The sequence below is a fragment of the Dermacentor silvarum genome, unplaced genomic scaffold (assembly GCF_013339745.2).
Source record: "Dermacentor silvarum isolate Dsil-2018 unplaced genomic scaffold, BIME_Dsil_1.4 Seq15, whole genome shotgun sequence".
Taxonomy (NCBI): Eukaryota; Metazoa; Arthropoda; class Arachnida; order Ixodida; family Ixodidae; genus Dermacentor; species Dermacentor silvarum.
In genome coordinates, this window is record NW_023605761.1 from 9249 (window position 1) to 35195 (window position 25947).

At 44.5% G+C, this 25947-nt stretch overlaps 2 protein-coding genes across 2 annotated transcripts in view; one reads left to right on the top strand and one right to left on the bottom strand.

Moving 5' to 3' along the window:
- The first annotated feature begins 626 nt into the window (after positions 1-626).
- On the top strand, positions 627-12207 carry LOC119434661 (uncharacterized). The gene is made up of 4 exons (XM_037701756.2): positions 627-644; positions 2053-2319; positions 11657-11761; positions 12016-12207. Exons 2-4 carry the CDS (start codon positions 2071-2073, stop codon positions 12115-12117), a joined length of 456 nt encoding a protein of 151 aa, XP_037557684.1. The 5' UTR covers positions 627-644; positions 2053-2070; the 3' UTR covers positions 12118-12207.
- A 3713-nt stretch (positions 12208-15920) lies between these two features.
- LOC119434663 (papilin) overlaps positions 15921-25947 on the bottom strand; it is a 105002-nt gene continuing 94975 nt past the window's right edge. The window contains exons 41-42 of the mRNA XM_037701759.2: positions 21550-21819; positions 15921-20585 (exon numbers count right to left, since the gene is read on the bottom strand). Coding sequence (XP_037557687.1) covers positions 20233-20585; positions 21550-21819 — 623 coding nt within the window. The 3' untranslated portion in view covers positions 15921-20232. The remainder of the gene's footprint in view (positions 20586-21549; positions 21820-25947) is intronic.

Below are 25947 nucleotides of genomic sequence, written 5' to 3' on the forward strand. Positions count from 1 at the left end.
TCAAGATTAGGAAGAATGGCGGTGCATTAAGATGTGACTATCATTAGAACTGCCCACAAGGTTTCAATAAAATTCGCAAAAATGTTTCTTAATTGGTATTCTGGCACGTTATTACCGGCAATGTCCGCCTCACCGAATAAATTATCTAGCATGCATATAACATTTTTATGAAAATATGGTCTTAAGAACATACCCTGTATTTTCGTTTCCTGCAAGAGAGTCCGAACAGCCTTGATGTATGCGTAGAACTTGCTGCCTCTTTCTTGTGTCATTATGGGTTGTAATTCAATAGGTTCAAGTTTCGGGGTTATTGTCTTACCTGCGCCTATCTATATATGTGCATTGATACATGTGTCCAGATTTCGTGTTCTTCGGGCTGCCTTCTTCTTCCTCGGCTTTTCTCATTTTGCACTCGAAAGGCTCATCGATCACACACGAATGCAACCAGGATGGATGGATGGATGTGCAAACTGTGCAAACTATAGTGCAACCAGGGATATTTTTTTAATAATTGAATATATTACTCCTTGCCCTTGCCGTAACACCAAGGTGTATTCGTGGCTGTTCAGGAAATTTTTTTTTAGTTTCATGCACCTGTTCTTGCCGAATGAAGAAAGCGAGGATAAAGAAGAAAAGTCAACACGGTAAGGTTTACGAAAGCTTTTTCCTTTCCATATTTCATCTGCCGCCTACTTTCAGACCTATGATGCACAACATAGCGATGTGCCATAGTGTTGAGAGGAATCAATGAATTGTCATAAAGTGTCTGGTGTTTTTCTGCTACCCGAGCCAAATACCAACCGTCCTATCACTGAAACGTCGTACCATGCCACCACACAGCGTCCTGTAGGACCTAACATAAAGCGCATTTCTCTCACACCCTCTCCTCTAAAGACAAAGCTAGGCACCAATTATGTCTGACGAGACTTAGAATATACGAGTACAGTGTTAATGTAGCATACTTGACAAGTATTAGTAGTTAACGTTTCCAAAAGAGTATAGGAGTGTTCCCTTCGTAGTATTACCATTCAGCAAAATGAAGCAAACCTTTGGCATCACAGTTATCGTAAGAGGCAGGAAAATGACCAGGATTAGCATGTTTCACATATTATATCAGCGATATTACACGCTTAGGTAGGGCTGTATCGCATCATTTACTCATGCCTCTTAAATGCATAGGCTATAGATTCAAGGTCAACATACTTGTTAATATCATCTTTCCACACCGGGTCAGTTATCTCATCCAAAGGCCTTCCATAACTTTATTTGGCTGCAGTATTCACTTTTTTGACGCAGTAACACCAAAACACCGCTTATGTACGTAATATACGTGGTACCGGCATCTAGCATAGTTTATGCATTTTAACATGTTGCGTCTTGCCCTCTATTTTTATTATCCTGCGCTACTCTATAACAAGGAGCTCGCAGTGTATCATGTGCTTATTAAAAGATAAGATAGATATGAAAAGTTAGGTCTCATAATGTGTGCATCTCGCTTGTGTAGTTTCTTATTTGTTGTTTTATCTATTATGTATACTCTGATGTTCTCTTACGTTTTATTCACTGTATATTAACTAAACTACTTTGTATATTTAGCCTTTCGCGCGCGATAGCTTGTGTAAGCCATGTAAAATAAATATATTGCCTATCGTTATTATTTTTACTTATGAAAACTGGTGTTGTAAAAAACTTCCGAAACACATTATTGATCTGCTTGCTCGGTACCATTTCAGCGCGTTCCACGTTTAATCGCAGACGCTAACTTTGCAATGGGTGAAAACACAGCATTACTATTCGTGTCTACAATTGGCAGGCAACTTTTTCTCTGTTCTTTAAACTTCTTTTCCCACGGAAATACAGCAATTCACTCTATAAAGATAGCTATTTGGGCAAGTTTGTCTAAGGTATTGGCGTGAACGCAGCTGAAAGCACAAAAGTGCATGCATGCATGAAAACGGGGTTGTGGATGCTGAAGCAGCATCAACGTCGACGGGCTTCGTGAGATGGTTTCTGCCAAAATTCTCTCTGCCTGTCTTTTTTTTTTCTGTCCAGAGAAGTGGAAGGACGGCTATGCTCAATTCGGTCGTGCACCTTCTGCTCCAGTGTCTTGTCGCGTCGGCTTCGGACAATTTCTTCCGCGGGTGCGTCGAGGAATCGGTCCGAAACCGCAGTTCGGACGCCTGCGTGTTCGTTCCGGCACGATGGCTGGACGCCGAGGTGTACCGAAACCTGGCCCACCTTGCCCTGGCCAACGGCTCTCATTTTCCGCGAGCTGGCAATCGCGACACCATCCTCGATATCATCCAAGCGGCGAATCAGGTGACATTGGTGCCACATGCAGTGTCGGCTGATAAGCACGTAGCACCCTCTAATGCTTGACGTATCATATATGCTACGCTACGTTTTATACCTCATAAACTTTATTTAGGCACGGAAAATGCAGCACTTACTCTATGTTAGTGTCCTGGTACGCTGGAGCGAGTTTTTACTATTCGAAAGTTGCGGAAACGAAACAGTAATTCATTAACTTAGTGCCCTTCCACTCTGAAGGACTGTTATGTGTTCTAAAATGACTACATTATATATATATATATATATATATATATATATATATATGCAATAAAGCATCAAAGCAAAGACACCCTAATCCACCTTCATCGACCTTAATTCACTTCTAGTCTGCACTTCTACTCTGCCAACAACCGCACTCGTCGCTCACCCGCACCGTCTCTTATCTCCACACGGCTCTGACCTTTGTATGCGCTGTGCATTCGCCGCTCAGTTTCCGTTGAAGCGAGCGATAGACCGCACGTACCTTCGCCCGCTACGGCGTATGCGCTTCCTGCCAGCGTTTTGACAGTCGTCGTCTGCAGTCATTCAGTGTGATCTATTCATGTTTGTTTGTGCGCGCTCACACCACGCTTGTTCATTCAGTTAGTAATAGTCGGGCCACATTTTCCAACGCACGCTACACATGCAATGCTGCCCGGATCGGCAGTGCAGCGCTACAGGTGTGTCCCTTCGCACGCGCTGCCCACGGGAAGCGCTTCTCATCAACACCACCGTTTCACACGCGCCTTCTCGTGGTCATCGAGTCTCTCTTCATGTCGGTCTACTTACGCCGCAGCACACCCGCTTACTTAATCAGCTCCTGTTTACTACAATTCATATTGCTACCAAAGCCGCTCACCTTACTTCGGATGACAGTGCTGTGTTGCTATCGCATTCATTGCTTCGCCCTTAGGGCGAAACTGTGACATTTTTTTTTTTTCGCTCCATCGCTCTTTGTGCGGTCCTTAACTTGTTCTCGAGCTACTTTGTTAACCTCCAAGTTTCTGCCCCATATGTTAGCAGCGGCAGAATGCAATGATTGCACACTTTTCTTTTCAACGACAGTGGTAAGCTTCCAGTCAGGATTTGGTAATGCCTGCCGTATGCACTCTCCCAGTCAGGATTTGGCCATGCCTGCCGTATGCACTCCAACCCAATTTTATTCTTCTGTAAATTTCTTTCTCATAGTCAGGGTCCCCTGTGAGTAATTGACCTAGATAAACGAACTCCTTTACAGACTCCAGAGTCTGACTGGCGATCCTGAACTCTTCTTCCCTTGCCGGGTTATTGAACATTATCTTTGTCTTCTGCATATCAATCTTCAACCCCACTCTTAGGGCTGTTTCACATGGCGCAATTATGGCAAAAAAATCGTTCTGCCGCGCACGTCGTAGAGCGATTTTCACCGACAGCTTTCACATGCGTCTGTGACATCGCGATTTCCGTCGCAGCGACACCGAAGGTCGCTCCCTGCTCACGAAGCACCCAAGCCTGCATCGCTAAATAAAAACAACGTGGAAACTCGCCATATAATAAAATTTTCTTATTATTATTTGAAAATAGAATGAGTACACCATTTTTTTAATGTTTAAAAGCGTTGAGACTTTACGACCGCTTAGTCCGCAGCCGCGGCGAGTGAAACGCTGCACAATATCGCAAGTATGAGCGCCTGGTTAGTGCGGCGTCGGTGGGGTGGTTTCGTTTAGTACCCCGTTGTTGCGGTAATATATCGAAGCCACAACTCTTCTCCTGGAGAAGTATATGCTTCTGCAGAAGAAGCGGCCATTGAGTGTGCAAGCACCTTGCACAATTTGTAGCGATAAAGAGGTTCACGACGGTGACGATCAAGTGGGTACGTGAAGGCGGCGCCTGCTCCTGACCTGGATAGCGTGCGGCGTCTCTGTTTAAACGAATTGTGTGAGCAGGAGAAACCAAAATTTGTTTATGAAGCGCGCTGGTGGGTACGCTCAGTTAAAACGTCATTGAAACTGGTGCGCGACATTGCTTCGCTCAGCTTCCAACACGCGGTAAAACAGGAGAGCGCCTATTAAGACGGCGCTTGCTGTTACGTCACGTTGCTCCGCCCACATCGCGCCGATCGCTGCGACTCAGCGACGGAGATTCCAACATGTTGGAATCCCGTCGCGGAGAGTTCGCGACGTCGCGGCGGTCGCTGAGCGACGGAATTCGCTGTGTCGCTGTGTGAAAATCGCGCCATGTGAAACAGCCTATACACGCCCTCCTTAATCCACCTTAATCCTCCCTCATCCACCTTAATCCACCTCAGTCGACCGTAATCTACGTTAACCAACCCTAATCCTCCTTAATACACCTTAATAGGCCTTAATCAGGCTTAATCCACCCTAATGCACCTTAATCCTCCTTCATCCACCTTAATTGATGGATTCGTAGGTGGACTGGGACGTAATGGCCATCTATCACTGGTTTTGACACTTGTGGTAAGGAACCTACATACATAGGCTACTATGGATTCAATTTTGTCGACGCCACTTTTTTCTAAACACCCTATCGACGCATATACTCTTGTTTCCGTAGTTCCGTGCAGCAGAGTCAAGGTTACGGGACCATCGAGCGCACATTCCTGCGAAGCGAGATGGGCCAGTGTGCGGAACCCGTTGCTTGTTTTAAAGGCCTTAACAAGTGGGCTAGTCGGAACATGTGTACTTGAAAGCTTCTCTGCATGTTAGAGCAGCGATTTTTTTTAGGTGATCGTTCTTCGTTTTAGAGCGAAAGCTCTACAACGGCATGTCTCGCAAGGTCATTCATCGCGTTGCATTGACGTTGAGCCGCCGGTGCGCGAGCCGCCAAGCGCGAGCAACGAGTCACCGGAGCGCAAGTGCGGCAGGCATGCGCGCTGCGATTCTGCACGCCCAGCGAGAACACTGCGTCCGTAACTTATAGTAATAAAGGCTAATAATGTCACTTGGACGCGACGAGTCGCCAAATACGACTAACGTAACGTTGCACCATGTCGAGAGAGATTGATAAGGGGAATAGTCTTTGAAGATGCTTGCGCGCGCGCTGCAGCGCTAGCTGCTAGCAGACGACGTAGAGAGGAAGGACACATTTAAGATGTGTTCGCACTCCTGATTGGTCGAAGAGACCTGTACCTTCCACAGTGCTGCACGGAACTACTGAAACAGTGCATAGGTCAGCGCACGCACTTTTCGTCCGAACGTAGCCATATACAGCTTTGCTGTAAACGTACTAATTTTCTTTGATATGGAACTTCGTTTAGGCTTTACAGGGCTCAAGCAACCCTGGATCACTCTCAACTGCTAGAGCCCTACGGTTTGCCAAAAAAATTACTAAAGAGAACATTGCTGCGGCGGTCGCTTAACTGAAATAAGGGTTTTTACTCGATTTTTTCAAGGGGCAACAATCATTGGATACTATAGGCGCATTTCTGCCGTTGCCGTCGGCGCTGCCGTGAGGTTCCATATAAAGTCCAAGGGGCGATAACATCGTCGCCGGGTGCCGTATGTTGTAAGTGCGAGTGAAAGCGTGCGAAGTTGAGCCGACGATGGCGGCTCAATCTCGCGTGCGCAAGGGAGGAAAGCAGGGAAGAAGCCGCACGGAAGGATCCGAGGGGAGGGGAGGGAAGGGGGTCGCGTTTTACTCCAGGGGCTGCTGCGCAGGCCGCGCCATCTTGAAACCCATCTGCGACGGGGACAGAATCCGCCATGCGCTGTTCTCGCTGCTTAGTTCGCGTTGATGCGTGAGGCAGCACAAAGGTCAATTCGCTCACTGCTACTGCCACGCTTGCTCAATAACAGCGTTTTGACACCGAGTTTCCGCGGTCATTGAGTAAGATGTGTTCATGTGCGCGCGTGACACCATGCTTGTTACTTTAGCTAGTAAACCTATGTTTACAAGTTTATACGGCCGATAAAACTACTATCCTTACTTCGTTTAGCCGTCTACTAATTTAATACCGCGATCGATGCTTCGCCTTTTCGGCAAAACTGCGACTTTTTTTTAAAGACATGAAAAAAATTTCACCTTTAATTACAGCCATTTCCCAACTACCCCACCATTTTTTTGTAAATTTGTATAACAGTACAATTATCTAGTGTAACTCTTTTATGTACAACGAAATCATCTACCGAAAGTTCTGTTGGCACTGTACAATAGCCACGCATACCGTTAACAATAATTTTAAATAAGTAGCGTACCATTGCGCTGCCGTGTAGTAAACCAGAAAGAGTGCAGAGCGACACCGACATCTCAAGCACAACACATCTTCTAGAAGACTGGTGCCGTGAAAACTATTTTGTTATTGTTGGAGCATGCAAGAGTGAATAAATATTATGACCATTACTCGATGAGAGGTTTGATTGAACGCTTATGCGCAATGGAGGAACATTGCATTTGTTTGGCTGTGGTCCTGTGGCAGAGTCGTGAGCTGTTGCAATTAGTTGGGTTAGGGTTAAGTGCATTTTTTCCGAGCGGACTTTGGCAAAACTTCAATGTAATAGATTGCTACGGGCAAGCAAATAACTGAATACGACCTCCTTAATATTTTTTCGCAGCTATTGGCACATAGGTCTGAAGATTTCAACGTCGGTCCTAATGTATTTTCATGACTTGATAATTATTTCACAAGCTTCGAAAGATTCGGGAAGTTTCTTAGCTATTGGGTCTAGAGCATTACAAAATATCGTCACTCTGGCGATACAGTTGTAGGCTTCATTTAGCGATTTCGAGTGTATACCTAATTGTAGTTTTCTAACGTTGTGGGCTCCGTCCCTTACTATAGGTAGAGAAACAGCTAAACTCATATTTGTTGTCATGTATTTTAACATATGCAGTGATAAACCTTACAATCTAATACAAGCTCCAAGGAAGACTTTACGCAGCCCGAAACTATGAAATGCACAATAAGTAACATGACAATACGCCATTTTTCGAAAAGGACTACATGAGGCGCTTGTTAGAATACCCGCGGAGTATCGACGAAATACCTTCTTGGATTGGGCGAAGGTTCCGTTAAATCAGGTGGTTACATGATCACCTTTCCGATGTTAACTGATACGTGATCCTTATTCCCGCGTGTGTATTCTTCTGGGATTCCGAGCCGAGAAAATAGACTCATTACTATCAGGGCAACAGCAATGAAGAGAGTCGCCTGCATCACACTCTCCTACCAGCTATATATAGCCCCCCTTGACACTCCAACATTCCCTCCTTACTTGCACTCTCAATAGCCCTGAGTGAAAGTGTAATGCGAATATTATATGATTGTCGCCTTAAACAAAAAAATGTGGTTGATCCCTCTTATATAGGAATCGGTATAGAACACGAAAGTGAAACGTATTTTTCGAAGAAACACCCCGTATAGTGTAGCGTTATAATGATAACTGTGCATACGATCGTTTGTAAGTGCAACGAAATCATATTCTTTCGATTACGCTTTGCACCTCAACCAACGCTCCGCAGAACGAAACGGGCTGGGACAGCCCATTGGCGTCTGTCGCACACGCGCGCGTTGGCTAGAGACGCCGCTCGGCATAGCACGGTCCGTACGGCTATCGCCGTCTGGTGGCCGCCGGCGGAAGGCATCATTCTCCGTGCCACCGGAAAGCCCGCGGTCGGCACACTAGTAAGTATATTCTAGGCACTATAGTCGTAGTGCTGAGACCACCGAAGCGTTCACTGTCGGTGCGCGTTAGTGTCATAATGCAGTACTTCTCTTTTCTGCTCGTAGGCGGCGGCACCGCCCCGAGCAAGAGCGCGGGTACACGGAGGAGTGTTAGATATATAAGGCGCGTCTGTGTAGCTCTCTGCGAATGCGTTTGTGGCGCAATGTCTATACGCTTGCTCAAGGCAAGGTTTTCATATGAATACTTGTCTGATGTTACGAAAAAGCGTTTGTATTGTGATATTCTTGATGTATTCTTACCAACACCTGTCTATCGAGCTGTGTACAAGCTAGGTCCTGAACGCGATGTGTTAAAGCGTGTTAAAAAAATGCCGATCAGGCCCTCAGTTAAAACATTCTTTTTTCAAATACATACCGACACTCTCCCTGTCAAGCCATGGTTACAAAGTAAAGGTCTGTTTGTACCTTGGTCAGTAAATTGTTTAATCTGCAGGAAACCGGAAACAATAGAACATATTTTTCTAGACTGCCACGATGCCGTATTCCTGTGGGATGTCTTGCAAAGAACTCTTAAAAAAGAATTGCCATTAAGCCCTTTTGGACTCCGGTTTCTTCCATGTGCGGATACAGGGGAAGTGCCGAGTGATATGCTAATGTTGCTTTGTATGCATAGCGTATGGAAGACCAGGATGGATGTTAGGCATGCCCATATACAAATTCACTCAGCAAGACACTATTTTGTTGAGAGTGTTATCTACACCCGAGACTTGTTCAGAGCCCAATGTGAACCCCCAGAATGGCTACCTGTATTGGATCAATTGGCTTCTGTGAAACATTTTTAAGCCACATACACCAGCCGAGCTGTGGCTGGTGTATTTACAATATGTACATGTGTATCTGATCAATTTTGTTTGTGTTTGTGAAATGGCATTAAAAAAAAAAAAAAAAAGTTTGTGGCGCAATGGGTTAAACGCTCGGCGATCTATCGTCGCGGACCGAGAGGTCGTGGGTTCGATTTCCAAATTTTGCATGTTTGTGAAACTTTTTCTTCTGGTTTCTTTCTTTGTATTATGTTCTATGACGTATTTCCGTGACGGAAATACGTCAGTGAAGTCTTGGTGGACCCCGGCATAAAACACTTTCGTGTTAAAAGAAGTACAAGCTCCACCTACAAAACAGACTGAACCTGTTTTCGGCATCTCCGCGTTACGGAGCATATTTTCCCTATGAACACCACCATTAAGAAATAGCTGGCTCTGCCGTAATCAAGAGCTGATGTAAGCATGAAATGACTACCACATGGCGTCTATTGCTGCCTTTGGTGACGCCGCCTTCAACCGCTTTTCTTCTTCCAACAGCGCAGCGTGCTCAGCGTCTGTCGCTACTTTTATTGCGATAGCAATTATATGGACACTCAAAAGCAGATTTCTGCCGTCGGCGTCGCCGTCGCCGTGAGGTTCCGTATGACGTCAATGGAGATAAAATCGTCGCCGCGCGCCGAACGCTGTATGTGCGAGTGAAAGGGCGTGAGGGACGTGCGCTTTCACGGGGAGTGAACGCACGGCGGAGAACAAACGCGCGTTCTGCTCTGTGCTCCCTTAAGGGCTGCAGAAGTAGGCGTCTCTTTCCTCCTCTACAATCACCATATATGTAGAGCAAACGTGCCTTCTTCCGACGCACGAAAGGCCGTGGGGGGGAGGGGGAGGGAACGGAGGCGACATTTAGCTGCGGCACCAAGTGCCTATCTATATCAGAGGCTCCGGCAACAGTCACCAACGCCGCACGCATTTTGAGCGAACGCGGGCAAAACGCCGACGGCGTCGACAACAGTTGTGCGTGTTGCCGGTGCTGCTGCATGTCCAAGTTTATACAGCTGATAAAGCTGCTATCATTACTCCCTATAGCTCTCTTCAAATTTGCTATCGCAATTGATGCTTCACCTTTCAGGTGAAACTGCGACAACTTTTTTCTTCTTGTCGCAGACCGCTCACGACTCGCGGACCGCTGGCGTTCAAAAGAGCACAGGCAACCTCTCTATCTGCCTTTTGAACGTCGCTGTTGGAAATGACAAATAACACTTCGGCGCACTAGAAGTTGCAGCTTGAGTGATATTGTGAACAAATATTAGAAAAAAAAAATCGGAAGCAATATTTTTTGTAACTTGTTCGGAAAGTAACTAGCGCATGTAATGCGGTCCGATACAAAGGGTTGGAGGACAGAGAACGCAATCTTAAGTATTGAATGGTTGCCCGGATGATGTCGTTTTGTTCTCGCAACGATTATCGGATAACGGCTTTTGGCTTGAAGGTAGCCGACAAATTGAGCTAAAAGCCTTAAATAAAAAAAAATGTCGCAGTTTCGCCCGAAAAGTGAAGCATCAATTGCGATAGCAAAGTAGCAGATGAGCTATTCGGAGTAGGGATAGTAGTGTTATGGGCTGCATAAAGTTGGACACATTCACTTACCAACTGAATTAACAAGCGTCGTGTCAGCGCGCACAAGCACACATGAATAGATCACACTCATCATGATGACCGCAGACAACCATTGTCAAAACGCTGGCAGCAAGCGCAGCCGCCGCAGCGAGCGAAGATTCGTGCGGTCTATCTCTTCAACGGAAACTGAGCGGCCGAATGCACAGCGCATACAAAGGTCAGAGCCGTGAGGAGAACGCTTGCAAGATACGTCGCACGCAACAACACCGGCAACCAGTACCGGTGCAAACATAATAAAGAACCACGCGCAAAGCGCAAAGTACATGAGCGCATTTGTTGGCAGAGTAGCAGCCGCCGCCCCCCTCCCTCCCGCGCTGCCATCCCGTTTTGCTCCTTTCGCGTGGGATATTGCGTCGCCAGTTCCCCTTGCGCCCGGTTGCAAGATACGCATTTGGTGCCGCAGCAAAGCGTCGCCCCCCACGCGCGTCCCACGCGCGCTTTCACTCGCACACACGGCGCGCGGCGACGATTTTATCGCCCTTGGACATTATACAGAACCTCACGCCGACGGCTACGGCGACGCCAACGGCAGAAATCTGCTTGAAGTGTCCATATAATTGCTATCGCAATAAAATAATCAGAGTTGGACAGAAGTGAATTTGTCAGAGACTATACCAGAAGGCAAACCCTGCCGAAATTGTCGACATAATATAGAGTAGGGGCCGGATCATAAAGGCGGTGCCACCACCAGTATTTCCTTTATAGGTACCTTTCTAGCTTTCAGAAACTCTTGTCTCCGAAAGGCTCATCTGTCTGACAGTCTACAGCTGTAAATGATCAAATTACCCTAACCTATTGTGTCCCTTTAGGGTACCTTTAACGAAGAAACTATTGTATCTAGAACTTCCGGCGTCACCTGTTCAACGTCTTATCAATGGCGCAGCGACGGGGGGGGGGGGGGATTGTAACTCCCCTCCAAGGCCGAGTTAACCACCCTTTTTGTTTAACCCCTTTACTTTCCTTGCGCCTTTGAGTACTGCAACTAAGGTGTAAGACACACAATCGTCTGCACACTCGCAAACTTGCGCAAAAAGCGAATTTTTTGACAATTTCCCGTGAAAAAATTGAAATTAGTGCTGTTTAGATGGTATTGGCAAACTAAGGCAAACTGTCAACCCCCCCCCCTGGCAGAGATCCTGGGTGCGCTACTGCGCCTTATAGTCACGGACACGCAGTTATTGCATCTCCCGCTTCGCCTGTGTTGCAGGTGTCGAGAGGGATTGTCACCAGGCTGGAGTTCTCAGTTGTGAGGAGCTCCTGCGACAGCTCTACCGGCTACACCAAGGAAGAGTGCAAGCCGGAGGGCCCCGAGGTGAAGACCACTCTCTCGCTATTATTCTCTCTCCCTTTTTATTATTCCTGTGTTTGGTCTGCTGCCCGGACAAAACCCAGCAATAGGGACCAATTTTCATTTCTTTCGCCCTGTTGAAGTACTTAGCGCGCGCGTGTGTGTTTGTGCATGTGTGTGTGTGTGTGTGTGTGTGTGTGTGGTAGTACGCAACGTTACACACGTCGTTCTGTCGCGTGTCTTTCTGCCATTTATTTTTTCTTTCTTTTTTTTTTCAGCAAAGCGGACTCTGCCAGGCAAAATTCCGCTATATTCATGACCTCAAACTTGAAGACGTCATGTGTGATGCTGAAGTTGTAGAAAATTTCGATGCCCCATGAATGCCTTACGCAGAACGTCACTTTTATAGTCAATGTCCTTCGTTAAATTATTGCCGAACATATATTGATGTACAATAAATTAACTTTCTGACACGAGTTTTGTTGTTGTTGTCATTGCTATTGTCATTCTGTTGACGAATTGTACGCATGTGCGGTACACTCTTTCACACGCTTCACCCGTTCAAGCCTGTCGGAAGCATGCTATCTTGGAGTGCGAGAGTTATCGAAAAGTACTAGTGCTACAATGGCGAAAAAATTAAGAAAATCGCTAATTCGTTTCAGTGGGATTGTTGTCTACTGCTCAAAAAAAAAATGCAGCACAGAATATCGACTTCTAATAGGCTTCTCTCTGCTATACTGTAAGAATTATGCAGACTCAACGCGCGGCTTGGAATTTATGTGTAGTGATACTATCATGAAGCTGTTAAATAAGTGATACGTAGTACTAAATGCAATGTCTTTATATTCATTCCACTCAACGTGTAATCTCACTGCACAGATGATAACCTTAATAGTGTGTGATGCTCATGTTTCGCACTACCGTGTTCACGAGCTATGGTTAAGTGCAGCCACCAGTTCAGGTGGATAGAGACTTCGGCGATGTTTAATGCATACCGGGGGAAGAATGTTGTCGAAAGTTGTATGCATAGATAACGGCACACATAGATAACGGCACGCACACACACACACACACACACACACGAAAATGTGTGTATTATTCATGTGTGTGTATTATTCGTGCATTATTCTGACGTGTGTCAGAATAATGCACAAAGTGTGAAACTCGTAGCCGTAGTGGCAGTATGAATTGAAGTAAACGTAAGCTGACTAAGTAAAAACGAGCTGTGCTTGGGGTCCTCTGTTTCAATCCTGCCATTGGACAATTCAATTTATGTTTATTAATTAAAGTCGACGTCTTTCTTAAAGCCGATCCCGGAGGTAGTGCACAGTCGCGCCAATAAAGCATCATGCATCATTTTCAGGTTCGAGCTCCATTATTGTTTCGCACTTTTAGTATTTAGGTCTGAGACGATCTAAGATAAAAGGCTGTCTGTTTTTTGTTTCATGACATTTGTTTGTGGGCTACAATTTGTGGTGTGTGGTTTGACACATGGTGTGGCAATATAACCCACATACACCACATGCCATAAAGCATGGCGTGGCATATAGCACACATATACCTTAATATATGCGGAACCTCACGGCCACACCAACGCCTACGGCAGAAATTCGCTTGGAGTGCCCTAAATTGCTATAGCCATTAAACGTAATACAAAACATGGTGCAAAAGACTATATTCTGCGGTGTTTGGTTGTCAGACCTCTGAGTACCGGACACCATAAATGTTATAATTGGATCTTGAACAGTAATTTTGAAATCTGTGTTTTTGTGAATGACTCGGCTAATGCTAGCTGGAGCGCGCAATATGTATGTGTATATATTTTCGACGCGTGTGCTTTCGGCAGGTTCTTTCTGATGGCAGAAAAAGGTACTTTTGCAAAGGAGTTGTAATAAACATACTGACCTGGCGGGAGGGGGGGGGGGGGGGTTACTCTGTAAGTGTTCCCCTAGTGGACATGTCCATTTCGTCTGCTGCTGAAGTGCTGATTGGCTGTGGCATCTAGCTCACCTGACGCGCACCCCAGCCCTGCCAATCAGAACTTCTACAGCAGACAAAATGGACATGTCCACTAGGTGAACACATTCAGAATACCTCCCCTGTTCTCAGTTAGCTGTTTAGAGCAACATCAAAATTTTGAATTACATCGCGTGGGGAGCGCAGAAAATGTTGCACTGCACACGGTATGACTTTAGCTTTTCTCTAGGTGTCTATGTTGTTTTTACCTTTTCTTAGCACGTCGAGTGTGTGCGCCGGTAGAATTGCGGCATTGTACTTTTTTGTTTACGCTTTACGAATAAATTTCAGGTTGCGTTTACCGCACTTACTGTCCGTTCGTTTTCTCTCAACCTGTTCATGTGTCATATGCTTCTGACACGGAGCGTTACTGTCACTTCACATATTTTACAGTACATGTGTCGACGTACGACACTAACATGGCATCGGGATCATCAGCGCCTTTCCATTTCTTCCCATTCCATGCAAATGTCCGAAGGTATCGTAATCGGAGTCGAGTTCACCACCGTCCAAAGCGCCTGCAATAGCTCTGTTAATTGCTTATTTAGTGCAGCAGTGTCCAGGATTTGGAAGTAAGGTGCGCATATGTAGCTACTCTACGGGAATGTGGCTACGTGTATGATTGCAGTCGTATTTGTGTAGGTACAATGTGGTTTACATTTATAGAGAACATGCCGATGTGCGACTATCACTTTGTTGGCACTCCAGCTATACAGCAGCTGGCTGAAGCAATGTCAGCGCAGTAAAGAGGGTGTTTAAAGCTAGTAGCACCAACAGCCATATGTTGACTGCTGCAAAGCCGAGCGCTTCTACATTTGACAGAGGGAAAAATTCTGCGTGGTGTACACTATTGTGTTCTCTGTAATTGTGGACCATACTGTACGTGCTATTCCCTCTGGAGCAACTGCTTTTGTGAGCTTTAGGGTTGAAAGTCTACTGATGTTGTGCACTGAATGCACGTAATTTTTCACGCACGTGCAGAGTAAAAGCTATATGTTCAGGCAAATTTAGACAATCTATCAACCCGCAGAGTCTACTGGCAACCTCTACTGTAGGAACAGATCACTAACGTTCCCCTTTTGGAAAAATGCTTTTGCAATCTTTACTGTTATGAAAAGCAACTTTGGCGGAGAGCAACTTTGGAAAAGGTGGCTGCACTCGGTTTATTGAAGCGAAAGCTTCATTACGCTACCTCGGGCAGCCGTCGGCGACTCAACATTTTTCACCTTGAGAGCTAGAGATCAAACCACAAGAGAGCATTAAGGCGCGTTCATAGTCCATCGGTACACGGGAGAGCGTCATCAGATGCCGGGCGTATCGGAGCGCATTGGCCGCGCGTCCGGTTACGTTGACGGCGCCAGTACGTCGAACCATCGGTCGAACGGATGCATTACCACGTGATCAAACATGGCATCGCCCACGGAATCGCCGCGAAAAGGGTCAATACGCAGTTTAATAAGCGACACAGAATTTTACCGGCTGACAAAAAAATATTTTCTTACCTGCTGTCTACTGGTTGAGGACAAGCTAAAACACCTGGTAATTTTTTTTCGAATTTCAGCCTTGCATACTATACAGTGTGTGCGAACTATCTCAGAAAAACTTGTGACTTTAAGCCCAAATTGGCCCCTGCGCACTACAGTCGAACGCATTTATAAGGAAGTGCTTGGCACCTCCGAAACCATTCGTTACACAGGTTATTTCGTTGTAAAGGTACACTGCACAGCTCACAATAGAATTGGGACAGAATTATTCCTTTGTTATACAGACCATTTTGTTGTAGAGGCCGCGTCTCAAGCATTTGGTAAATGCCTCATACATGCAGTAATCATCATTGTCAGCTACCGTTTCCACTTGAAAATTTGTTTAAAACAGGCCGAAAATCGGTGTTTTCAGCAGGAAGTGTCTTTGATGCATTCACTGTGCCAATGCCAAAACTACAACCACTGGGGTCACCATTGGGGCCATGTGTGCGCACGCAGGAGAACCAAGTTCGAATTATCATGCAAGGGTCAACTTCAGGACGAAAAATAACTAAACTTTTGGCCCATTGAAATGCATGTGCGCCGGCCGAGACCTTTGATTGGGATCGAATTAATTGAAGAAATTTAATCAGCCGAAGTCGAATGAAAAAAGTCTACTGTATTGCCATGCTTGAACCGAATACAGTCAAACCTCGATATAACGAAGTTGTACTTACAGCGGAAAACTTCGTTATAGCGAGAATTTCGTTATATCGAGGTTTCATTAATTCACTATAACTAAGATGGGAAAATAAAAATAGTTCGTTACATTGCAAATTTCATTAAATCGAGGTTCGTTATATTGAGGTTTGACTGTATGACAACCACACAAATGAACACAATCAGCACGCTTTGCTAGCACACATATATACTGCTTCGATCTCACAGTCAGCTGACCCCTTGAAATGAAATGCATCTAAAGACTTGTGAAGTGACGAGATGAGGTGGCATGCAACGAAGTGCACAAGCGTGTCAGGAAATAAAGCTCCTGGCTAAACTGTGCCAGACAGCTTCCGCAGAAAGAACACAGCAGGCCAGAATATACTGCCAATTCATCTTTTATATGTACAAGACGAGACGATTACACACACTTGCGAAAGCACTTGTCCCACACACAAAAAAAGACATTTGTGCCCAAAAGCACCAATGCCCAAGTACATTTAAATATTCATGGAAACAATACTGTCAAAACAGTTTAAGACGTTCACTGAAGCAACAGAGTGCAACACTGCAGCTTGTTTGGTCAAAAAACTGCAGAGGAAAAAAATAATACTGTACAGTAAGGCAGAATAGATGAAACAATGGTACTGTGCCTTTCTATATGGCCTGAAGCAAGCTGTGTGCCAGAGATGAAATGACGCATAGCCTTGCTTGAAATCATTCAGATCTTACAATATGAATCTCTTTCAGTGTTGCATAACATCGCTGCACCGTAATGTTTGTGCCTGTGCAGACACTTGCAAAGAGATTTGCCTACATCAGACTTCAATGAACCGTGCAGTGGTCTCCGAAAAAAAAAAAAGCCAAGCTTGATTCGTAGATTCCACTTCTGGAACTGCAAATACGTACTAGGACAGGTTTGGCAACCAGAAATTATGTGAAGGTGTGACACGCAGTAAAGCTACTTTGACATCTCCCTCACAAGCTTCCTGTGATGTCATAGGTTCTGGAATTGTCTGGTCAAGGCCAAGGCCAAGGCTAGCCAAGGCAAAAAGGAACACAGTATATATGCAGTTACCCGGGGAAAAAAATGCAACCTCAGAACTTCCAGGTCTTATTGTGCTAAAAAAAAAAACAATTAAACATGCAGAAATACCATAAAGCAATTGACATCAAAACAATGTCATTGCCACCATGGTTTGAGTGCAATATTTAATAAAAAGAAACATTTACCATCAATCTCTCGGTTAATAAAAATATTTCTCCACTGAGAAAATGCAGTTTTCAAAAGCATCTTTCAATGCACACAAATAAGCTATGAATCTCTCTTATGTTTTAAGGGAGATGGTTAAAAAGGAAAGTTCACTTAAAATAGCAAACGCTGCAAAAACTTGGAAGATATGCAGTGTGCAGAGACTCTATGCTTGATCCAAAAGCACATGCTCTGTTTCGTACACATTGTTGCACAAATGTGCTTCGCTAAAACATTACTGTAACGCCCGAGTTGAGTTTCTTGGTCTTGTGGTAGATTAATGGTGCTATTGTGAAATCAAGTGCAGCATTGAGGCGTTAACGACATAGAAGCCTCACAGGTGGAGATTACCTTCTGCACTGGATTGTTCACAATTTGGCAAAAGGCAATGACATTCTATGGCAATGATCCAGCTGTTCTTAGGAACACGTAAATGTCCACGTATCCTTTGCATGCAAGCAAGCTCGCAGTCTACTCCATGCACATTCTAGTGATTGCATTGGAGTGTGTTTCATGTGCATATGACTGCACAGCTCACGTAAGTACTACAAGACCATATAACAGGAGTGCTTATCTCTGACTGCAGTACAGTTACCGTAAATGATGAGAAATAGGATTGGGAACTTGTAAAGTTTGCTCACTTTGAGCTCATGATCATGAGGCAAAGTTCAATGCAGCTGCGATCGCATCTACACACACGTTCCGGCAGCATTATGATGAGCAAAGGGTGAAGTAAAAAAAGTGAAAGCGGCAAAGTGAGAGTAAAGTTCTTAAAATGAAGTAAATCAGTATAAGAAGCACAAAATCCTGTTCTACAGGCTACTGAAAAATTGCTCCCGGAAAATGAACAAAATGCAAAACAAAGTCACTGCGCAGGGGACACTACTGGAAGGACAACAACACAAACACATACAAAAAAAAAACATACACAAATGCTGTTCCATGCTCATCTCTCGTGGAATGCATTGGAGAGGTGGTGGTGACAGACTAGAGCATCTTGTAATATGACACAGTGGCAGTGTTGGGTATATAGTATTGCAAAAGTGATGGCGCATTCCACAGGGCGATCCAGAAGGGGCGGATTCCTTGCATTCTGTAGCACAAGATTTGTTTTTTTTTAACGGGTGTACTTAGAATGAGTTCATGTTAACCACTGTTATTTTCTAATCGAATTACTCCTCCAGAGCAGATAACTTGTTTTCTTGATCACTGGAGCACAGACTTGGCCGAAACGTCAACGAAATGCCATGTCACTTCCATCAGCTGAGAGGCTGAGTTTGTTTCATTTCAGCACTGTATGTCAGCATTTGTGCAAGACATACTGCTTTTTCCTCCTGCCGCTGCACTTGCTGCCTTCGAGGCTCAAACTAGGTTGGTGACAATTATTCAACGAGCTTTTCAATAAAGCAGGTTACAGCGGTATAGTCAAGTTTTGACAACTGCAATCACAGGGATTCCATCGCCTTTAGGTGTCGGAATGTAACCAACGACCTACTATGATCTGGCGCAGAGCATTTCTTTCGTGTCTGGCATGTTGAGATTCGCAAGTATGTACGCTCACTTTAAGGATTCACGCAACTCCTCCGGATCGCCCGGCAGAACTCACCGTGACAAAACCACAGGCAAAAAACGAGACACGCAATCAAGGTTTGGCAGTCTGCGAGTAACATTACCGGCAGGTGCATATTGCTTGTGGCCACTGGGCTTAGAACCTGTGTTTTGCGAAACAAGCACAGCACATGGAACACATTATGTGGGGAGCGTAACTTGTGGGGGTAATACTGCACTGACTACAGATAAGGTTCCCATCGATATCTGCTAAAGTTTCTTGCTGCGTGCGTCAAGAAATGATTTCTGCGCTTAAAACGCAAGTTCCATCAGCACACTTTTGTAATGAAGCCCCAGTTATGTAATGTAATGAAGCCCCGGTCCTGCCCATTATAACGAAACTTGTTTGGCAACATCAAAGCGCAACACTTTGAGTAGGAACTCGGCGCAATTAACAAGCATCCTTTAAAAATGGCACAAATGGCTGTGTAGGCACGTTTGTAATGACAAGTGGGCCCCAAGCTCAGATTAAGTAACAGCTCTTGTCACTAAAGGAATTTGCATATTAAGTGCAATTCATTTGTGTATATAATGAACAAAGAAGAGAAAAAAAGAATAAGTGGCATTCATTTCTTGCAGGCCCTCAGTTCTTCACTGGTGCTTCAGCAGTACCTCTTTTCTCGAAAGTGCATATGCCGCAAGTAATGACATCCCAATCTTTGATTTAACTAACTACTGCATGGCAATGCCTTTTGTGTTTTCTTTTTCTGAGGCTTGACGTATTGCACACAAAGCCATATGACTTCTGCAAGGTAATGCAGTGTTAAAGCAACACATGTAAGAAAGTGGAGAAAACAAGTTCAGGGACCACTTAATCGGGGAAATGCATGCCAAATGACATCGTACAAAGCTGACGTCAGCTTATCACCAGGCCAGTGCATTTCTCAAAGTAGTACAAAGGAACACAACAGCCTGTGGAACTATGTCACACTTAGGGAGTAACTAATTACATGATACAATGAAATAATTTTTTAAGACATCAGTGTAAAAATTGCAAGTGATCTTAAGAAATCAGTTTTGATTAGATCAATCTGATGTTGTTCCTGAGGCTGAGAATGTTGCATCTTCCGCAATCGGTTTTGATTATCAACCTGATGCTGTTCTTAAGGCTGAGAACTCTGCATTTCTTTCAAGTGGCAGTCAGACGTCTTACCAAAGATGTTTACATTCAGTCCTGGCAAATGTGTTGACACTAGGCTCTGAATTGAGTCCAGAAGGAAGAACCTTGTTAACAACAAGATGATGCAATGGTATAAACTGCCACTTCCATGATAAGGCACATGCACTAAGTGCCACAATCACCACAATTTATGTAAAAAAAAAAAAACGAAGAGTTATTGCAAACTCAGAAGAGAGCTTAGACCATTGAAAATCGAATACAAAAAGACTGGGGAAAAAAAATAACAACCCTGAGTTGCAGAATCGACAACATTTGCTTAGGCAAGTTCATTAACCTTCCCATTCCCGTTTCCGGTGGAATTCCTGTATCCATTGGTGTGGCCATTTCCATTGCTGTATCCGTTGATGTAGCCATTGCCAAAGCCGTTACCATTGCTGAAGCCGTTTCCATAACCATTGCCATATCCATTGCCATAGCTATTACCATTGCCATAGCCATTACCATTGCCGTTGGTATGCCCATTGGCATCAGGGTGAATTTGGCCAGCGAGCATGCACGAACGGCAACAGAACCTTGAGTAGTGCTTGTTCGTGCAGTAACGAGCACGCACAATGAGGTTGCAGTTGGCAAAGCGGGGGCTGTCAGTGCACGACTCCGGAACGTAGATATCTGCAAAAATGTTGACATTCGTTGAGGGCACTTGGCACTTACTTGTGCTGATATTTTGGCACCAGCAGCAACTGTCAGAATGTAACTCCATGACAAGTTTTTCAGCTCATGATATTATCATGCTTGCAAGCTGCGGCAAAGGGGCTACTGAATGTAACTAAAAGTATTTTTAAATACTGAAAGCTATGATTAAAGTGTTATGAATGCTTCCTTATTAATTAAAAAAATGTTGTGTGGAGATACCCCATGCAGTCGGGCTTATGAGGCATGCTTTACACTTGAATGCTGGCACTCTCTAAACAACACAGAAGAAACCCATTGCTGTTGCCTACCTAACTGAAAAATCTTAAAAAGTGCACTTATGTTAAATACGATTTACTAAAATCCATGACTCTATATACTGCCAGACTAAGTGCTTTGTCATCTCCTTTGCTCAGGTGCCTTAAAGCTGTCTTAAAGGTGTCTTAAAGACTATGTGCGAAGAAACGCAATAGGTTCAAAGGTTGAAGCAGGACAAGTGTTGATTTGTGTTGTTCCTGTTTGAACCCTCGGTCCTCAATTAATTCATTCATTTATACATACTGCAGCTCTATTACAGCGCTACATCGGGTTAGGGAAAAAGCAGAGAACTGTAAATTAGCAGATGACAAGGCAAACAAAAGCAAATAATCAAAGCAATTAACACAGGCAAGCGAACATGGGCAAAGAAAAAAAAATCATACAGGTAAAGAAAATAGTTGCTTTACCAGCATTGGAGATTGTTTTGCACTGCACACAATTATGAACCCACACCAACTGCCCAATCTTGTTCTTTAGAACAGTAATGCTTAGAGACAATTTCTACGAAATCCCGTAGGCTGGAGGAATGCTATGGAAAGAGGGCAAGCCAGCGTCTGCTGGGATGTGGCACAAAATAGCCAGGAGACCCCACCCCCACAAAGGTCACTTTCATGGCACGACTTACCGTCCATGATGATGTGAACCGAGACAGATTCATTGCTGTGGCCATTGTCCGCCTGACAGGAGTATTCGCCTCCGTCTGACATCGCCGCCGACGGAATCAACAGCGTGTGGTTCTCCATGAGCACATGATGACTGTCCGTTTCGACTTGCTTGCCGTCATGCAGCCAGGAGACGCGTGGCTCGGGAGAGCCGGTCACATAGCAGTCAAGCTGCAGTGGTGCCCCCACACGGTTCTCACCGGTAGCTATCACCACGTCGACTGTCACGACCTCTGCAACGAGATGCAAAAGAGTTCACTGAGTGCCTGAACTCGACCGCTGTCATACTGCGCTTGAAGCAGGAACATTTCCGCATTCACTAAACCAATCACTCAGTACCTCCCAATGGAGACTTTAGTTATGAAATGAAAATGCTTGCCCCACACGCATGCATGCTTGCACATACACCCAGTGTTAATTCTTTCCAAAGTCACGCAGCTTACACCCCGCAATGGAAGCTGCTTGCAAGGAGATATTCATGTTTCAGTCAGTCATGGCTTGACTGGCATCAAGCCTCACCAATTGAGAAATCCCCCTCGCTTAACAGACAGACTGGACAATGAGCTGCTGAGGTGACATAAAAAATGCCTTTAGCCTCGGGGCCATGCTGCCTCAATAGCAGGTCTGTGACCTTTTCACCATCAGTCAGTGCAAACAGGAAGAGTCAGCAAAGAACTGACAAAGTTGCACAATATTAGCTATAACCAACTTGTTTCTTTTACTTAATTTATTAAATTATAGACCTTGGGCTTGGGGAGCACTCCCAGTCAGGGTTTAGTGCTTGTACCACCTAGCTTTATACTAATTTTTCTCAACACTTAAAGGGAAACTAAAGGAAAATATTGTCGAACTATATTTAAGGCTTAGGCTTCTGTAATAACAAATTCATTGTTCGTATCGAGAACAGAGCTTTTGTAAGTGAGAAAATGACGAAACTGGAAGAACAGAGTGGTACAACCTGTTGTGCACAGCGGTATCTCTCCTGTGACATTGGCACTGGCTGATTCATAGTAGCACAGAGGCCGGTCACATGAAGATTATGTCAACTAATCCATTTTATCCATGCACGGGCAGTTCAAATTTAGGAGCGGCGGCGGGACCTTCGGTGGCAATTTTCTACGCAACAAAAACTATATGTTGGCACACGGAAAACGATTATAGGCTTCTAGACAAACAATCCATTGACGTAGCTCGACTTCACATTTTCCTTTAGTGTCCCTTTAAGCGCCACAATTCCTCCAATTTTATTTCATGGATGAACCTCTATACAAGAAATAAATGTTCAGTATTAAAGTCATGAAGCTGGGCAGGCCATGTAATGCGTAGGAAGGATAACCAGTGGACCATTAGAGTTACAGAATGGATACCAAGAGAAGGGAAGCGCAGTCAAGGACGGCAGAAAACTAGGTGGGGTGATGAAGTTAGGAAATTTGCAGGCTCAAGCTGTAATCAGCTAGCGCAAGACAGGGGTAATTGGTGATCACAGGGAGAGGCCTTCGTCCTGCAGTGAACATAAATATAGGCTGATGATGATGATGATTAAAGTCATACGAGTATGCATGAAAGCCAAGTGCAGCCATGCAAAAAGAAGTGCCAGTGGCAACTGTTTTATGAGCAGCTGCCTTCCTTCTTCACAGTAACCCCTCACAAGCGCAGCGTCATCTTAATGCAGTGAACCTTCGCTATATCAAGGCTGGTTACTCTGGATGATGTGCCACAAGGCTAATCCAGTTGGTTTGACATGTTTGGATGTGCTATACAGTAAACACAGATGACAGACCAAGTGTGTGTCTCACGTTCTCATTCATTGTCTGTATGTGCACTGTACATTTCTGCACACACTGTGAGCATCTATGGCCACTGTGAAACTTATGCAGGTTTGACGCATTTATATATTGTTGAGCCTCGACATAACGAAGCCAGACATGACATATTATTGGATATAACAGAGTCAATCTGAAACGTTTCTCACCAATATCAACGTGTAATGAATATATGATTGTAATGTATATTGAATATATAGTGAACGTATTTGCGTGCCGGATGCAACTTTATTATGACGACGTTAGACTGTACATAGTTCTATGTGTAATTGACACACACAAGCAATTAACTAGTATATATGTATGTGTGCCATCCTCTCGTTCAAGGTCTGTGCACAATGTGAAGTTTATGTGAAGAGGTTATTTCAGCCTGCTTTTTAATTTGGGCATGATAACAACATCCCGCAAAGTAGCCATACAATTGTTAGGAGCTTATTAGAGACTTCCTTTAATTTGTACTTTCAGATAATGCAAACCAATATTGCTGTCCCACTAAGGTCAGGCTATCACATGTTGATTGCATGCACAAACCAGATGAGGCAGAATGCCAATTTTTTTTTTTTTTTTTCATCTGCAGCCATGAAATGTTATATAGCTATTGGACTACAAATCAGTGCTAGCTGGCAGTGCATCCCATTGTATATTATGAAACACATAGTTAAGTTGCTTCTCCCAGGACTTCCAGGCAGACGATTCTTCCAAGCATCTTCATCGCCGTCCGGCAGCATTCTGCATTTAGGGAGGCCAAGCAGCCACCTCACCGCGTGCGTGTCACACTCAGCAGCATATAGGCACGTTCTTGTGGGCTAACACAAACACAAGCACGGATGGAGGTGGCGGCATTTCCGTTTCAGTGTGGGAGATACTACACAGTTTACGCCGTCAAGCATATGTACGTAACGAGAGACCTGGCGGCAACGTCACAAGCAAGTATGATTCTGCAGAATGTCTGGGTTTGGTGGCTCATGGGATGATCTATGTGTTCGCGGGGCATGCCAGTTGCACCGAGGTGTGTGAACTACAAGCAAGAGGGCCATGTGACATTCATTTAGGTGTTGGGCTGTGTGTTCCAACAACCGGACTAGAAAAGGAGGCGGTAACAATGTGGATTGTTGGCGGTACCACCTACTTTGAAAAGACATGTCATGTACAAGAACTTATGGGTAGAATTTGTGTACCCATCAAAATAAGGGGTAAAATAAGGGTACCATCCCAATTCGCAATGGTACTTTAAAAGAGTGTGTAGATGTGTAGACATGAGAGGGTCGAAGCGAGGGAGAAGATAATCGGCTGCCGCTAGTCGATGTATCCTACTTTTTTCTAATAAACCTATGTAAGTTGGCCTCCCTGATTGCAAAGTGTCACCGTACGGCGACGACACATTGAAGAATCCTCTGCCTGGATGTCCTGGGAGAAAAAATTTAACTAACATCAACAGATAGAAAGGCTTGCAAAACTGCAACATTGTCTGTCTAAAAGTACCATGATAAAATCACATTCTACAGAGCTATTCTCTTTCGTGACATGTAAGTGTGCTTGCTTTTGGCAACACAATCTTTTTGATATTAAGAACATAATGTACACTAATTGACAAACTCTAATGTCACCATGCTAACCTATTCCCACCATTTCGTTGTGTGGAATTTTGTCACAAAAGCAGCACATTTTAGCTTTTAGCGCTTAAATATGTAGCACAGATCTGCGTAAAGCACCCACCTTTCACTATGAAGTTTGTTAACTTGTAAAAAGCGTCAAGCTATCATCCTCTATAAGTGTCTAGCTGACATGCCTCAGAAGCAAGCTTAAGCAACCTTACTGCAGAGTAACTTTACTACCGTTCATATTGCACTTTATATTCCAATCTCTTTCCAAGCAGTTAAGCCAAGTTAAGCCAAACACGTACCTTCCCAGACGCACAAGACCAAGTGACAGATACTCTTCAAATATACAACACTGGCCTATTGGAAGTGACATATGTACACTTGGCTTTCACAAGTCTTTTATTCTGTTTTGTGCATTTTGGCTCTGCTGGGGAAGGTGCACCGTAACTGCAATGAACTGCAGCTCACGCACTTTTGGCGACGAGCTAAACCTCAGAAGTTTGGGATGATCCCTGCTCAGCCTACATCTCGGCAATCCATTCGTGCATGAATGCTATAGTGGAAAGACCTAAGATGCACGGTGTATCTTCCCACCAGCGTTGTAACGCAAATTGTCTTGCAGCGACATACTCACGCTGCCTGTTCAGGTTGCAGAATGAGCGAAGTAACCAATTTCAGTATGGTCCTGCCTTTATGATCCTTTTGGCTACCAACCAGAAAGACATGGCGCTGCCATCTGTGCCGTCTTCGAAGTGACAAAAATTCAGTTAATAAAGATGGATGTTTATTGTGAACGTGGCAGTTCGTAACTTCTAAAGTTGCACAGGCAGCTACTGCGTCAAGTTCTTGATTGGCCACAAAAACTTGGTCAGAAAATGAAAAGGAAAACAGATCCTGTATGGCTATGTCTTTATGTTATGAAAAGCATGTGCATACA